Here is a 20,428-nt window from a genome sequence, read left to right as displayed (position 1 = left end):
TTTAATCAACATGTCTCTCCTAGGAAGTGCTATGACCATAGTCCACAAAAACCTTTCTAATTTTTCGGTAGTGATAGATGAAATGAAGTCTGTCTTTTATATTGAACTGGTGCATGGGAATGGATATTCCATAGGGTATAGTTTGCAGTCATATTTTTTGCTTTTCCTTCTTTAAGAGCAGAAAATACTTGGAGAAAACCAAAAGAGAACCTCCCACTTTAGAGTGACAAAGGCTAAATTTTTCTACAAGATTGTTAAAGAGTAAATATCAGAAGAAAACACGCATAGTACCTTTTTTTTCCTATAAGTAGAAAACATACATAGTACTTCCAACAGCGTAGATGCCATCCTAATGAACAAGTAACTTATTCTAACTTTTAAGCTCTATATGACCATATCTCAAGAGAGTGGCTTGAAATTCTAAATTTATTTGGAAAATTGTAACTTTGGGGCATGTTGCTTAAGAAGGAGTGAAACAAACAATACTCAAGAGATCACAAAATCAAAATGTGAAAATCCTGCAAGTTAAGTCAATGGCAGTGGCTGATTACATGATGCACAATAAGATAAGAAGAACAAAATGTGATACACATTCAACTCCAATTGCAGAAACATTTATTAAACCAAACATACTCACCTGTAAACCAACCAGGAAGGGCTACCACGAATAGTTAATAACACAAAGAAGTTACCAGCCAGTTGCTAAGACTTCAGCCTTTTAACCTAGCCATTCAAATTCCACTAATTATGGCTAAATTGCAAGAGCAAATAACTGAATAAGTAACCTTACTGCCTTTGAGGCTCAATTGCACAACACTTAAATGAGTTTCATTGACTGCCACTACTAACAACCAATTAGCAATTGCAATTTGAGTATCATCAGAAATCAAAACAACAGCCAAAAGCGTTGTAGCTCAACTAGCACTTCCTATTCGCTAAATTGCAAGGGTAAATAACTGAATAGATAACCTTACTGCCTTCAATACTTAAACGAGCTTCATTGACTATCAAAACCAAAACAACAGCCAAGAGCCTTGTAGCTAAACTCAACTGGCACTTCCTAGTCGTCCATGATTCAAATCCCCCCTTCCCCACTGCCACTACTAACAACAAATTGCAAATTGCAAATTGCAATTTGAGTATTATCAGAAATCAAAACAACAGCCAAAAGCGTTGTAGCTCAACTAGCACTTCCTATTCACTAAATTGCAAGGGTAAATAACTGAACAAATAATCTTACTGCCTTCAATACTTAAACGAGCTTCATTGACTATCAAAACCAAAACAGCAGCCAAGAGTGGTAGCTCAACTCAACTGGCACTTCCTAGTATTTTCAATCGAATCGTCCAGATTCAAATCCCCCCTTCCCCAATTATCGAATAAAAAAATCAACAAACAATTAATCGAAACGATTTCTTTTATATATATAAAAAAACAAGTAATTAAAATTAGAACCGAACAGCACAGGCTCCATATTATTATTAGGGTCTAAAACATGACACATAAAAAGGTTACAACATATGATGATGATGATGATGATGATGATATGATCATACAACAGCAGCAGGAGCAGCAGAAATGATGATCAAAACGAAAAAAAATAAAGAGAAAGCCAGAAATCTCTCAGATCTTGTCAATATCTTCATCCTCAAACTCAATATAATCATCGCCAGCAGCTTCATCTTCCTCATCCAAGCCGCCAGCAATACCTTCGTTCAACCTAGTGGTCTCAGGCAATTCACCGTAGGCTTTCAGGAGCCTAGCCTCATCAGGCATGTACTTGAGGATAACATCGGCCTTGTCATCCTGGTAATCCCTGAGACCAACGAGGATGATGTCCCCAGCAGCGATCCAAACCTTTTTGTGCATCTTTCCTCGGATGTGGCAGAGGCGCTTGGAACCGTCGATGCACATGGCCTCGCATCGACCGTTGCCTAACATGCGAAGCACTTGGGCGTATTCTTGTCCGTCTTCCTTGAACACCAGTTCGCGTTTCTCGTCGTCTGCCTCGTTCTTTCCTCTCTTCCTGTTCTTTCCTCCCTTTCCCTTGTTCTTCGGCATACCTCTTCTTTGCTTCTTCTTCTTCTTCTTCTGCTTGCTGTTGTTGCGTTGGAATGAAGTTTTTTTATTTTTCTAGTTGTGTTGTGTTGTGTTGTGTGAGGTCATGGAATTTGAGGTTGCTTCCTTTTTGTCCACTGCCGGTTTTACCCTTAGCTTCTCTGCCTGCCTGTCTTCGACTACTGACTACGGTTTTATTTATAAAATCTCGCCCAAATTTATATATTAAAATTTGTTACTTTCTAATAAATTAAATTCTCTTTCTCAAAAAAAATAAATAAATAAATTCTGAAATTTTAAAATCAGAAATCATGAATTTTATAATATTTTCATAATAAATTATAAATGTTTAGTTGTTATTTGTTTCTCAAAGAAAAAAAAATTATTGAATCTACTACTTAAATGATTTTTTTGTCTACCCATAACAGTCAATTATAACCTACCACTTATAATTTATTATAAAAGTATTATAAAAATATATATATATATATATATATAACAATTTTCTTTTAGAATATAAGATATAAAAATTCTATAATTTCAAAAGTAATTACAATGTGCTAATTTTTAGAAAAAAAAAATGTATCAAATGTTGGTGCGATGTATTAAATTAGAGAGTGTGTGCTAATTTTTTTTTAAAAAAAAGTTTTTAACATTTTTTTTTGTTTTAAATTTTGTTGAATTACAATTTTAACCTAATTTTTTTAATTTTTTTTAAAATAAGGATTATTTAATTAGATTAGAGGTATTTTTAAAAAATTTTGAAATTATCTCAATTTAGATTTTAATTTGATTTTTTTCTCTAAAATTTGACTTTTAATATATATATATATATATAGATTTATAATTATTGAATTAAAATAAATAAATAAGACTTTCAAAAAAGTTACAAATATTTTCTCTTATTTCTCTCTCTCTCTCTCTCTCTCTCTCTCTCTCTCTCTAATCACCATTTAAAAAGGGTTGATTTTAGAGTTTAATATAGGTTTATAGTTTGATTTTTAATTTTGTAGAATCTTAAGATTTAATTTGTTATTCTTGAAAATATCGATTTTTTTTTTTTAAGATTTTACAGTTTATTTATTACATTTATAATATGTAAACTTAAGTAATATTTTTTTTGGGGGGGGGGGGTGTAAAAAGGCGGGATTTATTTATTAAAATAAGAGTATATCAGTTTTTTACTAGAGCCAACTTGGATAGATACAAAAGTGAGAGAATTTAAAACGAAGTTTTCCTTTCTTCTTTTTATTTATTTTTTTTAATTTTCCTGGACTTTGCTGGAAGGTTACGTGCTATTGGCGATGATGTACAGGTGTAGGGTTCAAAAGGTTGCCAAACAATCAAGAACGCTAGCAGATTGTTGGACAAAAATGAAAAATGGTATTTCCTTGACTTGTCAAAAGCTTCTAAGCACTGCGTGACTCAGGATATTGATTGGGGTGGGTATCAGCAATTCAGCACCTACCAGCGATCAAACTCGTTTTAGAGACATACAAATTCATATCTTGCTTAGGTGTTTTTAACTTTTAAAATTGATTTTTTTTTTTTTTAAGAAATTGTTGTAACATCTTGTATTTCTATAAAATTGACGAAAATTATAAGTTAAAAAAAGTTGTGATCTATTAGAGTATAGACTAATATTGCTTATGTGAAGTATGTATTCCTATTCCTATTCCTAATTCCTAACAAAGATTATCATATCCCAAAAAAAAAAAAAAATCACTTCCAGAAGCTAACGTTCAGTTTTATCCTATTTTGCTTTTCCCTGATGTATACGAGAATTTGGATTCCTATTTCCAACTCTCCCAGATTGACGATTGCTTTCCAAATTTACGTCATGAAATCTCAAAAAATTTATTGCCTCTAATGAATAAAGAGAAGTTGCAAGTTGCAAGCACAACACTACACTTTACCCTCCCACTATACTTTTATCAAATATTCTTCCTTTCATTTAATATTTCTCTTTCGACAAGAAAGATCCTTATCCTATTTCTGAACTCCACTTGCATAAATTGATTCTGGTACCTCAAAAATCGACAGAGATATACATTATTGCTTGCTCTTCAATCTAGATAGAAGACATAAATTGAGGTGAAACTATCACATTATCTCAAACAGTTCTACAATGAAAGAAACATTGATGCTGCTACCTACTCAAAACCCATTTACACTTTTTCCCCTTCTGAGCACAAGTAGGTCCAGAACAAAAGGAATATTACTAATCATCGTTCAACCTCAGTGCTAACCAAAATATCTAGTGCATTGTGCCTGGATATTACAAGTTTTGTCCCTTTGAAGTTACGAGAAAAAGGGCAAGGGAGAAACAAAACAAAGGTTAGAGCCACCAACTAGAGCAGCAAATTAGCCATGTTCTGGAAAAATGGAATGGAAGAGGAGTCAGTGCCTGATGGTAAGCTCAGCTCTGAGATGGAGGACGCCGTTTATGAAGTAAAGACTATCGTCAGCCATGAAGGAAGTCCATGGTATAGCAAATAAGTTTCGGTAGCCAACTGCCTTACCTCCAGTGAATGTGTAGTTGCCTTTGTATTTGCTAACAAACTCCTCCGTTGGCTTCGATCTTGCTGCAAATTCATAGTCCACTGCAAAAGTCACTGATCCCTTCTCCTGCATCCCCAAAAAAAGCCCAAAACAGTGGAATGAGCTCTGCTGGTCCATATTGCAATGTGCTGACAGGAAGAATCCTTGGCCACCCAAATGGAATGCCTGAGAATACACACGTCCAGAGGGGAACAAATTTGCACACTCCTCACGCTTTAGGTCCAGGTACACCACACACTGCTGCCGGGGAAGTTCAAATTCTACCACCTTAACAGGGCGATATTTGTAGGCCCGCTCCACAAAGCGACGATTCAAGGTGGCGGACTCCTCTGCAGCTAAAACGCGTTGCCGGTGTGGGGCCTCAGCCTTGAAAAAGAGGGCCTCAAGCACAAGTTTGGATGCAATCTCATGATCAAAGTCATTACAGGTTAAGACCTTCTTAAGCTTCCGGCAGGTCATGTATGGGAACCGAATGAAGCGTGCAAGGCGTGCGCCTAGGACTTCCCGCCGCTCCTCCAGTTTTGAGTACTGAGCCCTAGCCCATTTCAACACAAAGTCATATACAGCATCTTCAGATGGCACCTGGAGATCATCACTGGACAATATCGCCTCTACTCCAGCAAGAGGCAAGGCCATCACCTCTTCTTGGAACCTGGTAAAAGTGCCGAAACCCAAACATGAGTTGCCTCCTAGAAGGCAAATTGCATTTTATTTAAAACAATGATTAAGAAAACAACGACAAGAACAATAGCAGTAATTCATTGAGAAATAACAAAAAAATTGGTTTGACAACAATTGTGCTCATTTAATCATGATGCCATTGACACATTGTTCATGCCTGTTTTACCAAGCTCAAAAATATAGGTGTAAAGAAATTGCTAGGTCAACATATAAAATGCTTGGAGATGTTTATGCCTTTATGGATAGCCACAAACAAATCTTGGAATTTGTTCATGGAAAGTTGAAGTGTAATGACACTAACTGACTAACAAGAAAATAAGAGTGAAATTGTGTGATGGGTTAATAAAAGAAAAACAGATGAAAAGGATGTTTGGAACTTCTTTAATAGATCTTACCAACATTACTCTTCATTTGATAAAACTCATTCACCATAATCATAATAAATAATTCAATGATAAAGGTGAAGAAGAAAACGACTAATGTGACAGTAGCATCATATTCTGAAGTAAGACAAAAAATAATACAAATTTACTAAATTGACAGCAATATCATATTCTGAAGACAGACAAAAAAAAAAAATACAAATAAAAATACAAATCTTACGCCAACACCAAAGAAAATAGCTAAGCACAAAAGGCATATATACGCAAGGGTAAAGTATGATCCAGTTTTAATTGTTCATATCAACCAAACCCACCCCCCCACCCCACCCCAAAAAAAAGGGCAATATAAGAAAGAGAAGACATGGAAAAGTAATGAAGATCCAGTCATATAGTGCAAGTAAATTGGAACTTACTTAGTGATGTCCTTATAGCGGGTAGCAAGTACTGCTTCGCTGTGTCAGTCAATGGCTGGACAGCATCAGCCATTAAGACACTTGAAGGAAGCTCCAGATAGAGCAAAGCAGACTCAGGCGTCATGGGCATAGTGCGCAACAGTCGGCTACAGTACCTCATGCATGAAGCAACCTCAAACTTGTCAGCAGCCATCAGAACATCCAGCAAAGCAGGAGCAGTAGTAACAGACACGGTATTACTGTACATAAAATTCAGGAGCTCCATGAGCGCAGCTTCCTCTGTGCAACGGGAAAAGAAGCATGATTGTAATTTGACTTTGACATGCACAACAATAAGTTAATAGTTTTCGCAAACGTAAAGGATAACAGAAAAAAAAAAAGGGAAGCTTGTGATATATATATATATTTTACCAGAGGCATTGATGCGTAGGGTTACATGTCGCTGCTCTGACTCCCTCATCCCATTTGAGAATAACTACAATAAATAAGAAGGAAATTAAAAGACCATCTAACAACTATCATAGTTAAACAAATGTAAAACACCTTACAGTAATATAACCTCTACCTTATAGAAGAATGGACTTTTGGCTGCCAATATAGGAGAGCTGATATGCAATGTTTTAACTCTCACAACTGTAGAACAATCCATGCTCCAGTTTGAATCATTGCTATTTGCAGCTTCATCACCTATACACCACCACAAAAAAGTTAAAAAAATGAACTTAGTGGAAGAACAATATTCTATAGCTGCAAGAAGAACAACATTTTATACATGTCAGTCCTCTTTGCCTCTTCCTTCTAGTTAATGTTCAGATGATATTAAATTTGCTGAGTTGCTGAAGTTCTAATTAGATAGGTCACTTTTTTTTTTTAGTGGTAAGTTACTTTTTTTAAAAGAAAACTACTACACTCTTTTTTAGTGGTAAGTTACACATGCACCTTATGGATCTTGAACCCGCTACTTCCCTCTCAACCTAGAACTTATAATGGGAGGAGGTGCGAGTTGACATACAGCTCATTGGCTTAAATTTTGAAGGACTAAGATCAAGCAAAACATTTTAGTGAATTCAGATAAAATATATTTTAAATTTAAAAAAAAAAAAAAAAAAAAAAAAAAAAAAAAAAGATTAAGATGGAAGTACCATAGAAAATTGTTTCATACCTGAAGGTGATTCTTCAATCATTGCAACTGCTTCCTCATCAGGATTTTCACAGCCCACACAATCGTCCATATCGGGCTGGTTACCATTCAAAATTTGCTCCTCAGCACACGAAGTGAGATCCACAACTGCAAAAAAACGTTAAATATTAATTAACATGAATAGGGCAAGATATCACATCACAAACATAAACATAGACGCCAATCACAATGAAATAAAAAAAAAAAAGTACAAGCATGCGTGCTAATAGACAGACCCACCAATCAAAATTCAGGATTCCAGACTACCAATGACAGATAACTGTTATTAAGCAGCTGTTACTACCAATGTAGTCAAAGGCAAAAGGAAACTTTAAGGTGCCAAGACCTTGTATTGCTCGAGGCATGAGACGTCAAAAAGGTGCACACACAAGGGAAACAAAGCGCCGCATTCTAAGTATAGTTTTTATACATATAATGAACTTCAATCGTAAATACATCTAAAGTTTTTCTTTTGATAAGTTCCAGCACAATAAAATTAAACGCATTTGTCACTAAAACAAATATACAGCAATAGCACTTTTTAGTTGCAGAGAAACTGAATGACACCAAAAGAACATAACCACGGTTCCTAGATAATGAGAAGTCAACTCTCAAGTATTTCCAGCGCAATCATATAGCTCAAAAAGCCAATTTTCTCATCTTCACAGGAATCCTACAACAAAAGATATAGGGAAACAATTATCTCGTACCTTTTTGACCCCAACAGAGTTGAAATCAAACCCCAGCAGTTGGGATTAAGACTTGGTTGAGTCACTGTTATCCATCTACTCCTCAAATATTAATTCAACAAAAAATGGCCCACATGGTTGCATTGAAAGTGATGAGGAAAGAAAAGCATTCATTTTTCTTTGATTTCTTATCAGTTGAGTTGAGTTTTTCATCATCTCTAATAAAACATGGTTACACCCGGTTAAGGCTTCCCACTTCAGTGGATCTCTAACCCAAAAATTTTTACATATCAAAAGAAAAAAAACATGGTCTTCATTTCCAATAAACAACACAACAATGACTGACCTACCGACTTGCTATCTAAACATCTTTTCTTATGCTCAATTTTATCCCACGCCAAGAGACCTAGTCAATCAAATGAAGATTTTATTTTATAACCTCATTGAAGCTTTAAAACAACATTTTACGCTCTTTTTTTTTTTTCCCCTTTACCTTTTCCTCGATTTTCTCATATCGAATGTATATCACAAGAAAATAAAAAAGAAAAACTTAAGCTTCATGATTGCGAGTTCATTTTTTCCCTCCATTTCCCATGAACTAAACAGAACCTTGGAAAATTGAATTAAAATCTCTTAGCTTCATAACAATATCTAAGACTTCATTTTCATTTATTTTCCCCAACTTCCTCACAAACCAAACAGAGCTTCTCATCAAGCAGATAAACACCTAGGTAATAAAACAACCTTTTAAGCAAACAAACAGACTCATAGAACTAACTCAAAGTTTAACCTAATCCAAATTCTAATTTCTTGATTTCCTCCCAAAAACACCAAGCATTAAACTCTGAAATATCTTCTCGGAAACCAAACAGAAACTTGATGAGTTACTCTTAACCGTCTACTCCTCAAATATTAATCTCAACCAGAGACAGTCCATACGGGTTGTATTGAAAGTGATGGTAAAAACACATTAAATTTCTCTTCAATTTCATATTATCTTTAGCATTATAAGACTACATTCACCACCTGAGTTGAGTATTTTTCATCTCCACCAAAACACGTTCTTCGTTTCTAAGAACCAAAACATTGACTGACGGACTGACCAACCAACTTGATATCTAAGATTTTTTCTAATGCTCAACTTTCTCTCACACCACGAGAACTACTCAATCAAATGAAGACTTTTTTTTACTTTTATAACATCATATAAGCTTTAAAACAAGATCTTGCACCTTTATCCTTTTTTTAAAAAAAAAAAATTAACTTGTTACTAGATTTTCCCATTAAGTTAGCAACTACAAAATTTCTCATAAACCAAACAGGACCCATGAAAATCGGATTAAAATCTTTTAGCTACAACATCAAACACCTCATTTTCATTTATTTTCCCAAACTTTCTCACAAACCAAACGGAACTTCTCCTCACCCAGACCAATACCTAGCCAACCAAAACAATCTTTTAAGCAAACAAACAAATACTCCTAGAACTAACTTGAACTTTAGTCTAAACTCCGAAATACAGTTTTTCCCTAATTTTCTCAAAACTTTCTCGGCAACCAAGCAGAAAAACTCGAAAAAATGAAAAGTAAAAAAAAAAAAAAAAAAAAAAAAACTGTTACCAGTATCTTTCTTGATATCCTCACGCCTCCGCTTCCGATGGCGAGCCCAATCGGCGATACTGTTACAGATACTCGTACAACCTTCGTTATCGGGGCGGTTCTCGAGCGGGTCGCCCATAATCTCGATCCGGAGCTGGCGGTCCGAGAAGTTACTATCGTTGAAAGCGAAGGCGAAATCAGCATCTGTAGAAGCCGATACACTACCTCTGGTGAACTCCGATTCCATCCCCGTTCTCGGGTCAAACAGATCCGTACCCGTATCCAAGTTCCTCATCCCCTCTCTCTCTCTCTCTAACCAAGAACAAACAACAAAGAGAAAATAGAGAAAAAGAGAGCGTGTTGAGTTGTGTTGTTTTGTTTTGTTAGTAATGAAGAGACTGGATGACTCTCGTGTTTTTTCTTTTTTCTTTTTTTTTTTGAGAAATAGTGGTAAGTTAAGTTAAGTTAAGTTACGTTCTGTTCAGAAAGGAAAGGGGTTGGCGTGGCGTGTTTAAGTATGTATGTTTATAAATATGTATTGTACTTGGATTTCAAATTAGTGAGGTAACCAAAAACAGAAATATCTTGTATTTTTATCTACCATTTTATCTATCCATCTTGACTGAAAAGGAATGGTTATCTTTTTTTTTTCTTTTTCTTTTTCTTTTTTGTTAAAATCTTCTTTTTATGCTTGAAGACTTCAAGTTTCATATTAGTATTCACTCCTATTTCACTGCAAATTACTTCTTTAATACGCCTTTTTTTTTTTTTAGTTGTTTTGAATAAGGATTTCTACAAGACTAGCGGGTTGTTAACAACTGAAAAATGACATGATTTTTGTTTTTTTAAGGAAAAGCAAAATGATGGGGTTAACCAAATAATTAAAGACATTTAGTTTTTTTTTTTTTTCCCTATACAATAATATAATTATAATAACAAAAAAAAAAAAAAAAAAGAACATTCCATTTTCAATGTTTCTATATTTGAAACACTAGAAAGTCATCTATTATTAAAATCACTAGAAAGCCTTTCTGTTTAAAATGTCGACTTTTAACTGAAATGGTAAATAATAAGTTCTTCCTAAATTCTAATCTAAGATTAACGCGAAGCAGCCTCTAAAACCATTCTAACCCCATGATTTTACATAAGGCTACGTGTTTGGTCCAGCTAACTCTCCTGGCCACACATTACCCACACTTGTGCCTATAAACACGCTGATAACAAATTATATAAACTTCTTGTTCCCCATTAAGAGAAAAATACTTTTAATTATTTTTAACATGATTAATTTACGGATTTCAGTTATCTCAACTGATAAATGTTATAATCGTTGAAAAAAAAATATTTATAAATATCTCTAAATTATGTATACTTTTGTATTCTATTATTCATCATGAGGAAAATAATTTTAATATTTTCTACTTTTTAAATTTAAAGGTTTCAGTTAGTCCAACATATAAAATTTATAATTATTCATGGCCACACAATGACCACACTTGTGCCTATAGGCATGCTGAGATAAATTATATAATCTTTTGCATCTTGTTCCCCATTAGGAAAAAAAATACTTTTAATTATTTTTAACCTGATTAATTTACAGATTTTAGTTATCTCAACTAATTGATAAATTTTATAATTAGTTGAAAAAAGAGATATGTGGATATCACTAAATTATGTACACTTTTGTATTCTAAAATACTTTTAACATTTTTAATTTTCTAAATTAATGAGTTTCAGTTAGCTCAATTAATAAAATTTATAATCGTTAAAAAGAAAGATTTGCAATTCAAATCTCGTTTACACAAAAAATCAATTGGTGTCTTAACTTAATAATAAAAAGTAATCATTATAAAAACAAATGTCATAAGTTCAATTCTATGTGTCTAAAATTCATCAAAAAATTCTTTCTATGTGTCTATAATTCATCAAAAATTCTAATTATCTATAAAAAAAATTACATAATAGAACTATTTTTCTAAAGGTTTTTCTTTCCTGTTAATTATACTTTTTTTTTTTTTTATCAGTGTTTAATTATACTTTATGAGACCAAAACAAAGTCAAGAGAACTAGCAAAAGTCTGAAGGAAGCAACACGGCATTAAGTTCCTGCATTACTTAGTCATGCAGAATACATCATAAATCTTTTGGGCTTTTAGCGAGTTTCTAAAATCTCATACCTTTCAGGACGCTAAAAGAACCTGAGAAAACACGGTTTTGACTGGGTATTCGAAGAAGAATAGATGGTAAGGTTTTTTGATTAGTTGGCGCCTAACTTAGTCAGTTTATTAGCAAACTAGTTCACCTTGTGGACTCCCCAAAAAAATGATAAAAGGCTTGTAGAGGACTTTTATTTTTCGGTTTATCACACATTGGGTCATTGTTGACATAACTCCTTGTATGATTATGTTTCTAGGATGAGGTGTGTGTGAGTCTCCTCTTTTTTTTTTTTTTAGAAGTCATCACTAACCATTGGTCTTGTATTAGGTCACATCATAACCCTAACTCTTAACCTTTGAAGGTTTTCAATCAGCTCGTGTATCAAAATTGAGCTTAGAACATTCTAGTTTACAAGTTTTATAGAATACTTAGCAATCGCATCAGTCAATGTAAAATTTCTATCTATTTTGCAAAAAAAAAAAAAAAAAAAAAAAAACTACTTCTTCTATTTTACACACTCATTTTTGTAAAACGCCCACATCAGTTTATTTATTCTACACATTTATTAAATAAAATATTCATTCTTTTACAATTTTTTATTATTTTTTCATTACCCCTCTCTCTCACACACCCAAAACTACCCAATGATCAGTCCACACCCACCATCAACCCACCCAACCACCATCAATGAGATCAACCACCCTCATCAACCCACCTAGCCACTATTATCACCCACCCAACCACCATCATCAAGGAAAGCCAAATACCCGAATCCCCATTCAACCCAAAGGAAAGCCAAATCAACCTCATTCAAACAAAGGAAAGTGATCAGCAATTGAAGAGGCTTCGGCAAGAGTTTGGAGTGATCGAAGATCGGTGGTAATAGATATATTAAATGGCGGCAAGAGATCAGTGGCGGTGGCGATTAGCGATCGATGGAAGATAGAGGAAGATTATGAAATGAGAGAAAGAGAGAGCTGAGAGGGTTAATGGTTTTGGTGTTCTGATTTGATCAAATGAGAAAAAGAGAGAGTATCAAATCAGAAAAAGAGAGAGTGAGAGGCACTAGAGATAAGGAGAGAGAAAAACTAAAATATTAAATGCAAAGTTACAGTAACTGTGCATATATGCACAGTTACTGTAACACTTTTGTATATATGCACCAATTTAATGTATAGTGTTGGGATCAAGTTAAGGTAACTACGGTGACTCTGATGTTCCATGCCTACACCAAGCACATCAAGTTGGACTTTCATTTGCTCGTAAAATGTTTGTTGTTGGTGCCCATACGACCTCCTATGGTGCTTCTCACTCTCAAGTTACAAACAATTTCAACAGTGTATTCTCCAAAGACTTCTTTCATGCATTACAGGTCAAGCTTGAGTCCTACTCCTACCGTCACTGCCCTTCAGCTTGAGGGGAAGTCACAAGGAAAGCTCTTAACTTTCCCTTGTCAGCCATATATTTCACATGGACAATAAGTCTTGGTTTAGGAACGAAATTGCATCCCGAATATTGTGAAAATTATGCCTTTATAAGTCTTTGGAATGAAATTCCTATATCAGCGACTCCGAATCATATTTAATCCCATTATCATTTGCTATGTTTGTAACTCTACCTGGACGTCCATATAAGCATGTTTCATCATTTGCTAAAACCGAGACCAATAATTTCTTCAGAATACTACCACATTCAAGTTATTAGACATCATGTTGGAGTTTAAATCCAACAAAAAGTTTATTATGTGCACGCCAATTTTGAGTGAGACTTTTGACTTCAAGGAGTTTAGTCAATTATCTCATTCTGCAAGTAGACACTAGCCAGTCATTGAAAGGGCTTTCATCATAGTACTAAGTTGGTAAAGACATGGCTTGGATCAAGATTTCTCTCAAGACATCATATTGCACATCATATTACACGTATGTTAGGGAAGGTGAGTGCATATGGAGGACAACTAGATTAGGCCCAAATGCTGAAATTCACAAAGTATTTCCCAGCAAACTGCACTGATCCCTGAATATATATATATATATATACACATATATTTTTTTTTTTGAGGAACATCTCTGATTATTTAGAACACATCACCAGCTGTTAAGTACTATTCCAACACGACATAACAGCAAAAGTTAATGAGTGGCTGGTTGGATCAAGATGTCTCAAAAAATCAGATTGCACATCATCATATCACACATATGTTAGGTGCATGGATATGGAGGAAATCTAAATTAGGCCAAAACCAGCAAGCAGAAATTCACAAAGTATTTCCCAGCATACCACACTGATCTAATTATTTAGAACTCATCCCAGAATGTTAAGTACTGCTCCAAAAAGACACATGGAATAACACAGCAAAAGTCTGAGTAGCTACAAACCAGCTGATTGTTGTAATCCGTACATGCATTGTTTTAAGTTAGATGCCAGATAATAAAGCTCACAATATCTTTCTTGCTTATTGATAGGTACCAATGAGAGGATACAAGGCACATCATTACTACCAATGACAACTTATTGAACATCATGGCCCAAATAACTCCACCTTAGCCAGGGGGCCAGTTCATTTGTCGTCCCCCAAGGAGGTGGACGTGAATGTGATAAACCGATTGACCTGCAATTTATTTTTGAGAAAATAATTAGCTGAATTCTTGGAAAATAAGAAATCAATAAATAAATAAATAAATGTTTTGATTAATTTCAAGCAATGACAATGGTGAAAGAACACCAACATCCACTTGGCCCATCATTAATCACAATCCTGAAGCCATCATCCAGACCCTCCTGCTTGGCAACAACCTTGGCAGTATAGAGAAGGCGGCCAAGAATCTCACAGTGCCTCTCCTCAGCCTGGTAAACAAAGGCCCATTCATAAAAATAGAACAATGTCAAAATAAGCAAGATAAGCATTAGTAAGGCCTACCTATATATTTCTCAAATACTACGTGAATATATACAGGGACAAAGGTCAGGTTCACCAGTGCACTGGACCTGTCAGGATGATGACACATCGCCAAACATGGACACATGTCACATCCTAACAAGTCCAATGCATAGGAGCACCAGATCCGAGCCAAGTCCTATATACAGACCATAGAGCAATCAAGATCACCTTAATGGGCAAGGAAATACCAAATGCTCAACCAAAACCATACTAGTTAAAGGTAAGACTCCAGTTTTATATCCACGGCATATCCCTACCTGGAATGCTGCAAAATTCCAATTATATAAATTCCAAGTGGAAAAAAGGCTTTAATGGATATTTTTGAGCCTACTTATTGAAATGGAAAGGTGCTAGCAAGGAGAAGCTAAAGGTTGACAAATAGTGAATTCAGGCAAATTTCTAAAATTCTAAAGGCATCCGTTTCTACAACTCTACCCTGTCTTCTAATAGAATTTTTCTTCTACAAATGATAAAAAATTTACCAATCTATTCAAATTCCACAACTTGTTTATCTTCCTGATTTTGACACTTTATAATAATACAACTTTTGCAGACATAAAAAAATCAAAACTAAAAACACCCTAGGATATTGGTTTATGGCCATTTATGTGTCATTTATTGGGAATTGGAGTCCTTGATGACTTTCATGGCTACCATTTATGATTTAGAAATTAGGGAGATTGGAGAGGATAAGATGTTCTGGAAACTAGATAAGAAAAAGGGCTTCAAAGTAGGTGTTTATTACCAACTTTTGGACTTTGATACTGATACTGCTACTACTAATCATCTTTTCCCTTGGAAAATAATTTGAAAGATCCTTGTGAGAGTAGCTTTCTTTGTATGGGTAATATTTTGACTATTGACAACTTAAGGAAGAGAAAGTTGAAGATCTTTTTTTTTTTATAGGTAAGAAAAAATATTATTGAAAATGGAGTAGCAAGAAAAATTCATAGGGTTCATGATAGTGAACAAAGAGTAAAAAGAAAGCAAAAAGTAACAAACAATCACTAAGCTATTCTAAGAAACAAAAGAAAATCCATAAGTGCAGAATAATTCGAGAGACCCCAACACCGAAACCAATCAAAGAGGATCCATTAGCATAAATCTAACAGCCTAGAACCAAATATGTACAAATGTAATGGTGAATCTATTGACCACCTTTTGCTACATTGCCATCGTTTCAGATTTTTGGTTTGTTTGGAGTTTTCAGAATGATGCCAAAATCTGTGGTTGAGCTTCTAGCTTTTAGGCAAGGTCACTTTGGTTGTCATCGAAATGGTCACATTTGGACGATTATCCCACATTGTTTGATATGGTGCATTTTGAGGAAAAGGAATAGCAGAAGTTTTGAAGATACCTAGCATTCAATGTCTAAGCTCAGGTTATTCTTTTTCCGAACTTTATTGGATTGGATGACTGCCTTTAGGAATCTTTCTTTCTTTTCTATTGTTGATTTATTAGATTTATGCAATTTTAGATATATACATTTTTATTACTTATTAAAAAAAAAATGTGTCATTTACAATAATGATATTGATCATATAAAAATATCCATTATTAAGCAGTGATTTACATTCAGAAGAACATTAACTCCTAATTATACCAGTTTTAAGTAGCAAAAATGTCCTAGGAACTATAGATGATAACAAAAGTCCCATATTAGTCAGTGCCTCAAATGACCAATTTTGGATTGCATGGAAATTAACCAATAGGTCCAGTACCAATAAATGGTGCAACTTTAAGCAGTAAAATATTTAATCTTCCGAGCTATTATTTTGCTCTTTCAGTCCTGCTTTAAGCAATTTATAGAAGGGTGAAAAAAAAAAAAAAAAAAAAAAAAAAAAAGAACCAGCTGATTGAAGTAAATTCCCCCAACATCTGAAACCAACATAGCCTTACAATATCAAATTTTCAATAGTTTATAATTGCTTCTATTTTTCTTTTTTCTTTTTCTTTTTTTTAAGTAATAAAGAATTTTATTAATAGAGGCCAAATTATAGTTTGCATAAAAAAGTAGTCACCAAAAGTGTTCACACTCCTCATGAAGCCACTGTAACCACTTACCCAACAAGGTTTCGTTAAACGTGATAATCTTCCTCTTTCTTAGCCCCCCATATTTAAGCGGAGAACATATTGTATCCCAATCTACCAGATGAAATTTAAATTCCCCACCTCCCCCACCCCACTAAAAGTTCAACTGAAACTTCTCCATTCTATTAGTAATATGGGTAAGGATAATCAACAGAGAGAAAAATAATAGGAAGACTAAATAGCTTTGATAGGAAGACTAAATAGCATGCTCTTGAGTAGTGTAATGTGACCCCATTAGAAAAATATATCATTTTCCACCCAGCCAGTGTTTTCCATCCTTTCAACTACATTCCATGCCAAATTCACTTCATACAAAGATCCCAAGGGCATGCCAAATAAGCGATCAGTAAGGAACCCACATTACAACATAGCAATGCAGTTGACTCTCCCATATTACCAACCACCCCCTACTAGAACCAACGTGCTTTTGCTCAGCTTAACCCTCAACCCTGTGATAGCTCCAAAACAGAAATGCAATCATAGAATTTATAAGAGGTCAAAAAAACATCACAAAAAAAATGGTGTCATACACAAACAATGGGTGAGACATTGACAAAGCATCAAATTATCCTCTATCCACTCTGAACCCCTCCAAATAACTACGCTCCATAACTCTTGAAGCATACTGCTAAGTACCTCCATAACAAAAATGAACATCAAAGGAGACAAAGGATTGTCTTGTCTGCCAATGAGCTCTAGCACAACTATCACTTCCTCCCCTTGCAAGTGCTATATGTAGAGTGAGGTCATGGGTTCAAGACTCACCAAGTGTGTTTGTGTGTAACTTACAAGTAAAAATAAATAAATAAATAAGATAAAGAATTATCTTGCCTCAACCCCCTAGATCTAGAAGTATAAGAAATGGACTTCAAAACCACACCCACAGAAGGTCATCCATCTCGTTATTTTCCAAAATGGAACTTTTGCCCTTCAATTCTAATCTTGGGTCTTCACATGACCCAATAATTCATTGCACCTTGCCCTTTATTTGCTTCATTTTCTGGAGGCCCGACTTTCCCCCAATTAAACTTTCAACCATATAATCCAGAGCATTTACACGTAAGTTTTTTATTTATTTATTTATTATTATTTTTAATTGGTTATTTAGTTGTGAGATAAATGGAACATAGAAAGGGGGATTTTTTTTCCATTGTGATTTCCCCACCTCATAATTTGGCTCATGAAAAACTCCTCGATATTTTAAATGAAGTCCTTTCCTTATATGTAAAAACTTTCATTGCTAAACCCAATCAAGCAAATCAACTGCTTCCACGTCTAATGTGACACACCTCATTGCCACCAAAGAGGCCTCCATCGGAAATTGAGCATCAATTCTCATGAAGAAAATGGATTCAAACCACAGAAACCAAATCTTCTAATCCTTTTCTGTCCCTCCCTTCCAACATGCACACCACAGGCCTCTGAGAGACACTGTGAAACTCCCCTAGTTCTAGATACATGCCATTCTTATTCCCACAGCAGGACAACTAAATAGCCCAATACCCATCCTGAAATTTTTTTTCCATTGACAAACTATACCCATCCTAAAAATGTCTAAAGGACAATTCATTTGTCAGATGCTTCTTCACTTTATTAATCCGAGTCACATCCACTTTGCACCCTCCAAGCCTGTCCCTACTACCCTATAACCTGGTTTGAATATACCTCACATATATTAAAGAGGTCCATTCCCCTACCTTCACAACGGAATCCAAATGTTTTGGATCAGATTCTTAGTAACACACGAACTCCCTTGGTATTACAAGGAGGTTTCTAATATTATTGAAAAGAGACTACATCGTGAAAATAAACTCGAAGTAGCCTAAAGAATTACAATGGGATAATATCTACATATGAGTTGACTATATGAAGGAGTGAATCAAGTTACTATCAGTAAGAATTGATACAAAAGAACACTCATAAAGAGAACCAATGACGAATGCTTGTATTTGAGAAGATGTGCGCTCCACAATGTGGAGTGCACATCATCAAAAATATGCTGATTTTGGGAGAGGGTTGAGGGAGCTTGGGATATATCGGTTGGTTGGGGAGGGGTGGGGGTGGATTCTGATGTAGGTCAACAGGAGGAGGTGATGGAAGTTAAGGGATGGGAGCCAATGCAGTTGAGGGATCATCAATTGCATCATTCCCAGAATTTTGTAATTGCCAGTTTTAAAAAGGATTTAATGGTAAAGTGACTAGTTTTTTTTTTTCTTTTTTCTTTTTGACGTTTGAATCATACTACAAATTTTGAGACAACCAAAATGGAAACATTGACTACAAATGTGTGTGTGTGTGTGAGAGAGAGAGAGAGATATATAGAGAGATAGAGAAAGTACCTTAGATAGTCCGGTCAACCCATCCTTAACTTTAGGAATAATTAATATGTGTGTGGGAGCTTGGGGAGATATGTCTCTAAAAGCAAGGACCTGCCGGGAATAGAGACAATATGGGAAAGATTAATTGGTATTTCCATACTGCCAGTGCCATAATGCCAAGAAATATATATATATATATATATTTATATCATAAAGAGAGAGTTGTTTAAAACTCTAGGTGTAAGCATGTTTCATTAACCCATCCTTTAAGCAATAATAAGAATGCAGGCATTCAGAAAAGTAATCTTCAAATCAAAATATCTGAAATCTTTTGAATGCCTGTGGCCAGGGCAGTGTATCAGGTAATCTAGTAGTGGGGATTGAACCCAGGACCGCTGGGAGTAGAAGGCACCTTGACAGGTTTTGAAACAAATTTCTTTAATTCAGAAGCAATTTTTTTTTTTTTTTATTTGTTCTAGACTAGTTATGTAGAATGTGAACAATCCAATGTGTATGAATGAAAGAAAGACTTAGACTTAGACTTAGTTTAGTAGTACCTCATCATCCTCATAAACCACCTTAGATGGAATTTCCTTACTAATGATTTTGTCAAATCTGCAAATTAAAGATCCCCATATCAATATTATGTTATAAAATAAAACTAAAATTCAGATCAAACAATATTGAGTCCCAAACCCACTAAAAATAGCGGTAATCAAGAACAATAATAGAAACATGAATTTTTTTTATTTAATTTGGAGCAAACCCTAATAATAATAGATCAATCCCCTTACACCAGAATCTAAACAAAAACGTAAGAAAAAAATATCTGAATAATATTGTATTTGTATTATGTTCACGGCAGGAAAATAAGAATATACAATACATGGTAGGAGAATCAGAAGGAACAGCTGCAAGAGCGGCTTCTTTCTCTGAAGCCATTGGATCTGAAGACAAATGAGAGTTTAAGACACCAATCCGACTGACCCTTATTCTTTCCTTTTTTATTTCTATACTATTACTTTCTTTCATTCATCACCATCACAATTTACAATGCCCTTCTCTCTCAAATTTCTCTCTCTTTTTACGCTACCCAACCCAACTATCGGGAATGGAGACTATTGGCTATGGCATTGGTACCCACCCAAAAATCTTAACCGTATATTCCTCTAATTGTTTCAATCCTGACCGTTTTTTATTTTATTTTTTTATTTATTCTTTGGTTAGAAGGAATTTTACTATTTTGGTATTGACATGCTAGGTTGTGTAAGAATTGGTTTTTCTTTTTTTGGTTAATTTGTTTGGGTATTTTGGGTTATATGTTTGCTAGTTTCATGTGATGATTTGAGGACAAAGATCCC

The 20,428-nt window shown here is 34.6% G+C and overlaps 3 protein-coding genes across 3 annotated transcripts; all 3 read right to left on the bottom strand.

Annotated features, from left to right (window-relative positions):
* Positions 1-1,399: 1,399 nt before the first annotated feature.
* Positions 1,400-2,205, bottom strand: LOC112027089 (eukaryotic translation initiation factor 1A). Its single transcript, XM_024059756.2, has one exon. It carries the CDS (start codon positions 2,059-2,061, stop codon positions 1,624-1,626), a length of 438 nt encoding a protein of 145 aa, XP_023915524.1. The 5' UTR covers positions 2,062-2,205; the 3' UTR covers positions 1,400-1,623.
* A 1,942-nt stretch (positions 2,206-4,147) lies between these two features.
* On the bottom strand, positions 4,148-9,995 carry LOC112027086 (BTB/POZ domain-containing protein POB1). Its single transcript, XM_024059755.2, is given in 7 exon segments — positions 4,148-5,272; positions 6,098-6,128; positions 6,131-6,376; positions 6,509-6,572; positions 6,663-6,784; positions 7,260-7,385; positions 9,586-9,995. Coding segments are annotated over 7 exon segments (1,677 nt in total). The 5' UTR covers positions 9,860-9,995; the 3' UTR covers positions 4,148-4,458.
* A 4,153-nt stretch (positions 9,996-14,148) lies between these two features.
* Positions 14,149-20,206, bottom strand: LOC112027091 (14 kDa zinc-binding protein). Its single transcript, XM_024059759.2, has 5 exons — positions 19,954-20,206; positions 19,625-19,682; positions 19,089-19,178; positions 14,447-14,564; positions 14,149-14,328 (listed from the first exon to the last, which is right to left on the bottom strand). Exons 1-5 carry the CDS (start codon positions 20,097-20,099, stop codon positions 14,261-14,263), a joined length of 480 nt encoding a protein of 159 aa, XP_023915527.1. The 5' UTR covers positions 20,100-20,206; the 3' UTR covers positions 14,149-14,260.
* Between the last annotated feature and the right edge of the window lie 222 nt (positions 20,207-20,428).

The sequence above is a fragment of the Quercus suber genome, unplaced genomic scaffold (assembly GCF_002906115.3).
Source record: "Quercus suber isolate HL8 unplaced genomic scaffold, Cork oak 2.0 scaffold_68, whole genome shotgun sequence".
Taxonomy (NCBI): Eukaryota; Viridiplantae; Streptophyta; class Magnoliopsida; order Fagales; family Fagaceae; genus Quercus; species Quercus suber.
This window is presented reverse-complemented; position numbering and strand designations above follow the sequence as displayed.

Coding starts and splice junctions, on each gene's coding strand:
- LOC112027089 (XM_024059756.2), bottom strand. CDS start 2,061: ATGCCGAAGAACAAGGGAAAGGGAGGAAAGAACAGGAAGAGAGGAAAG.
- LOC112027091 (XM_024059759.2), bottom strand. CDS start 20,099: ATGAAAGAAAGTAATAGTATAGAAATAAAAAAGGAAAGAATAAGGGTC. Junction 19,683..19,953: donor CCTTCTGATTCTCCTACCAT/GTATTGTATATT, acceptor TTTAATTTGCAG/ATTTGACAAAATCATTAGTA. Junction 19,179..19,624: donor TGGTTTATGAGGATGATGAG/GTACTACTAAAC, acceptor TATTCCCGGCAG/GTCCTTGCTTTTAGAGACAT.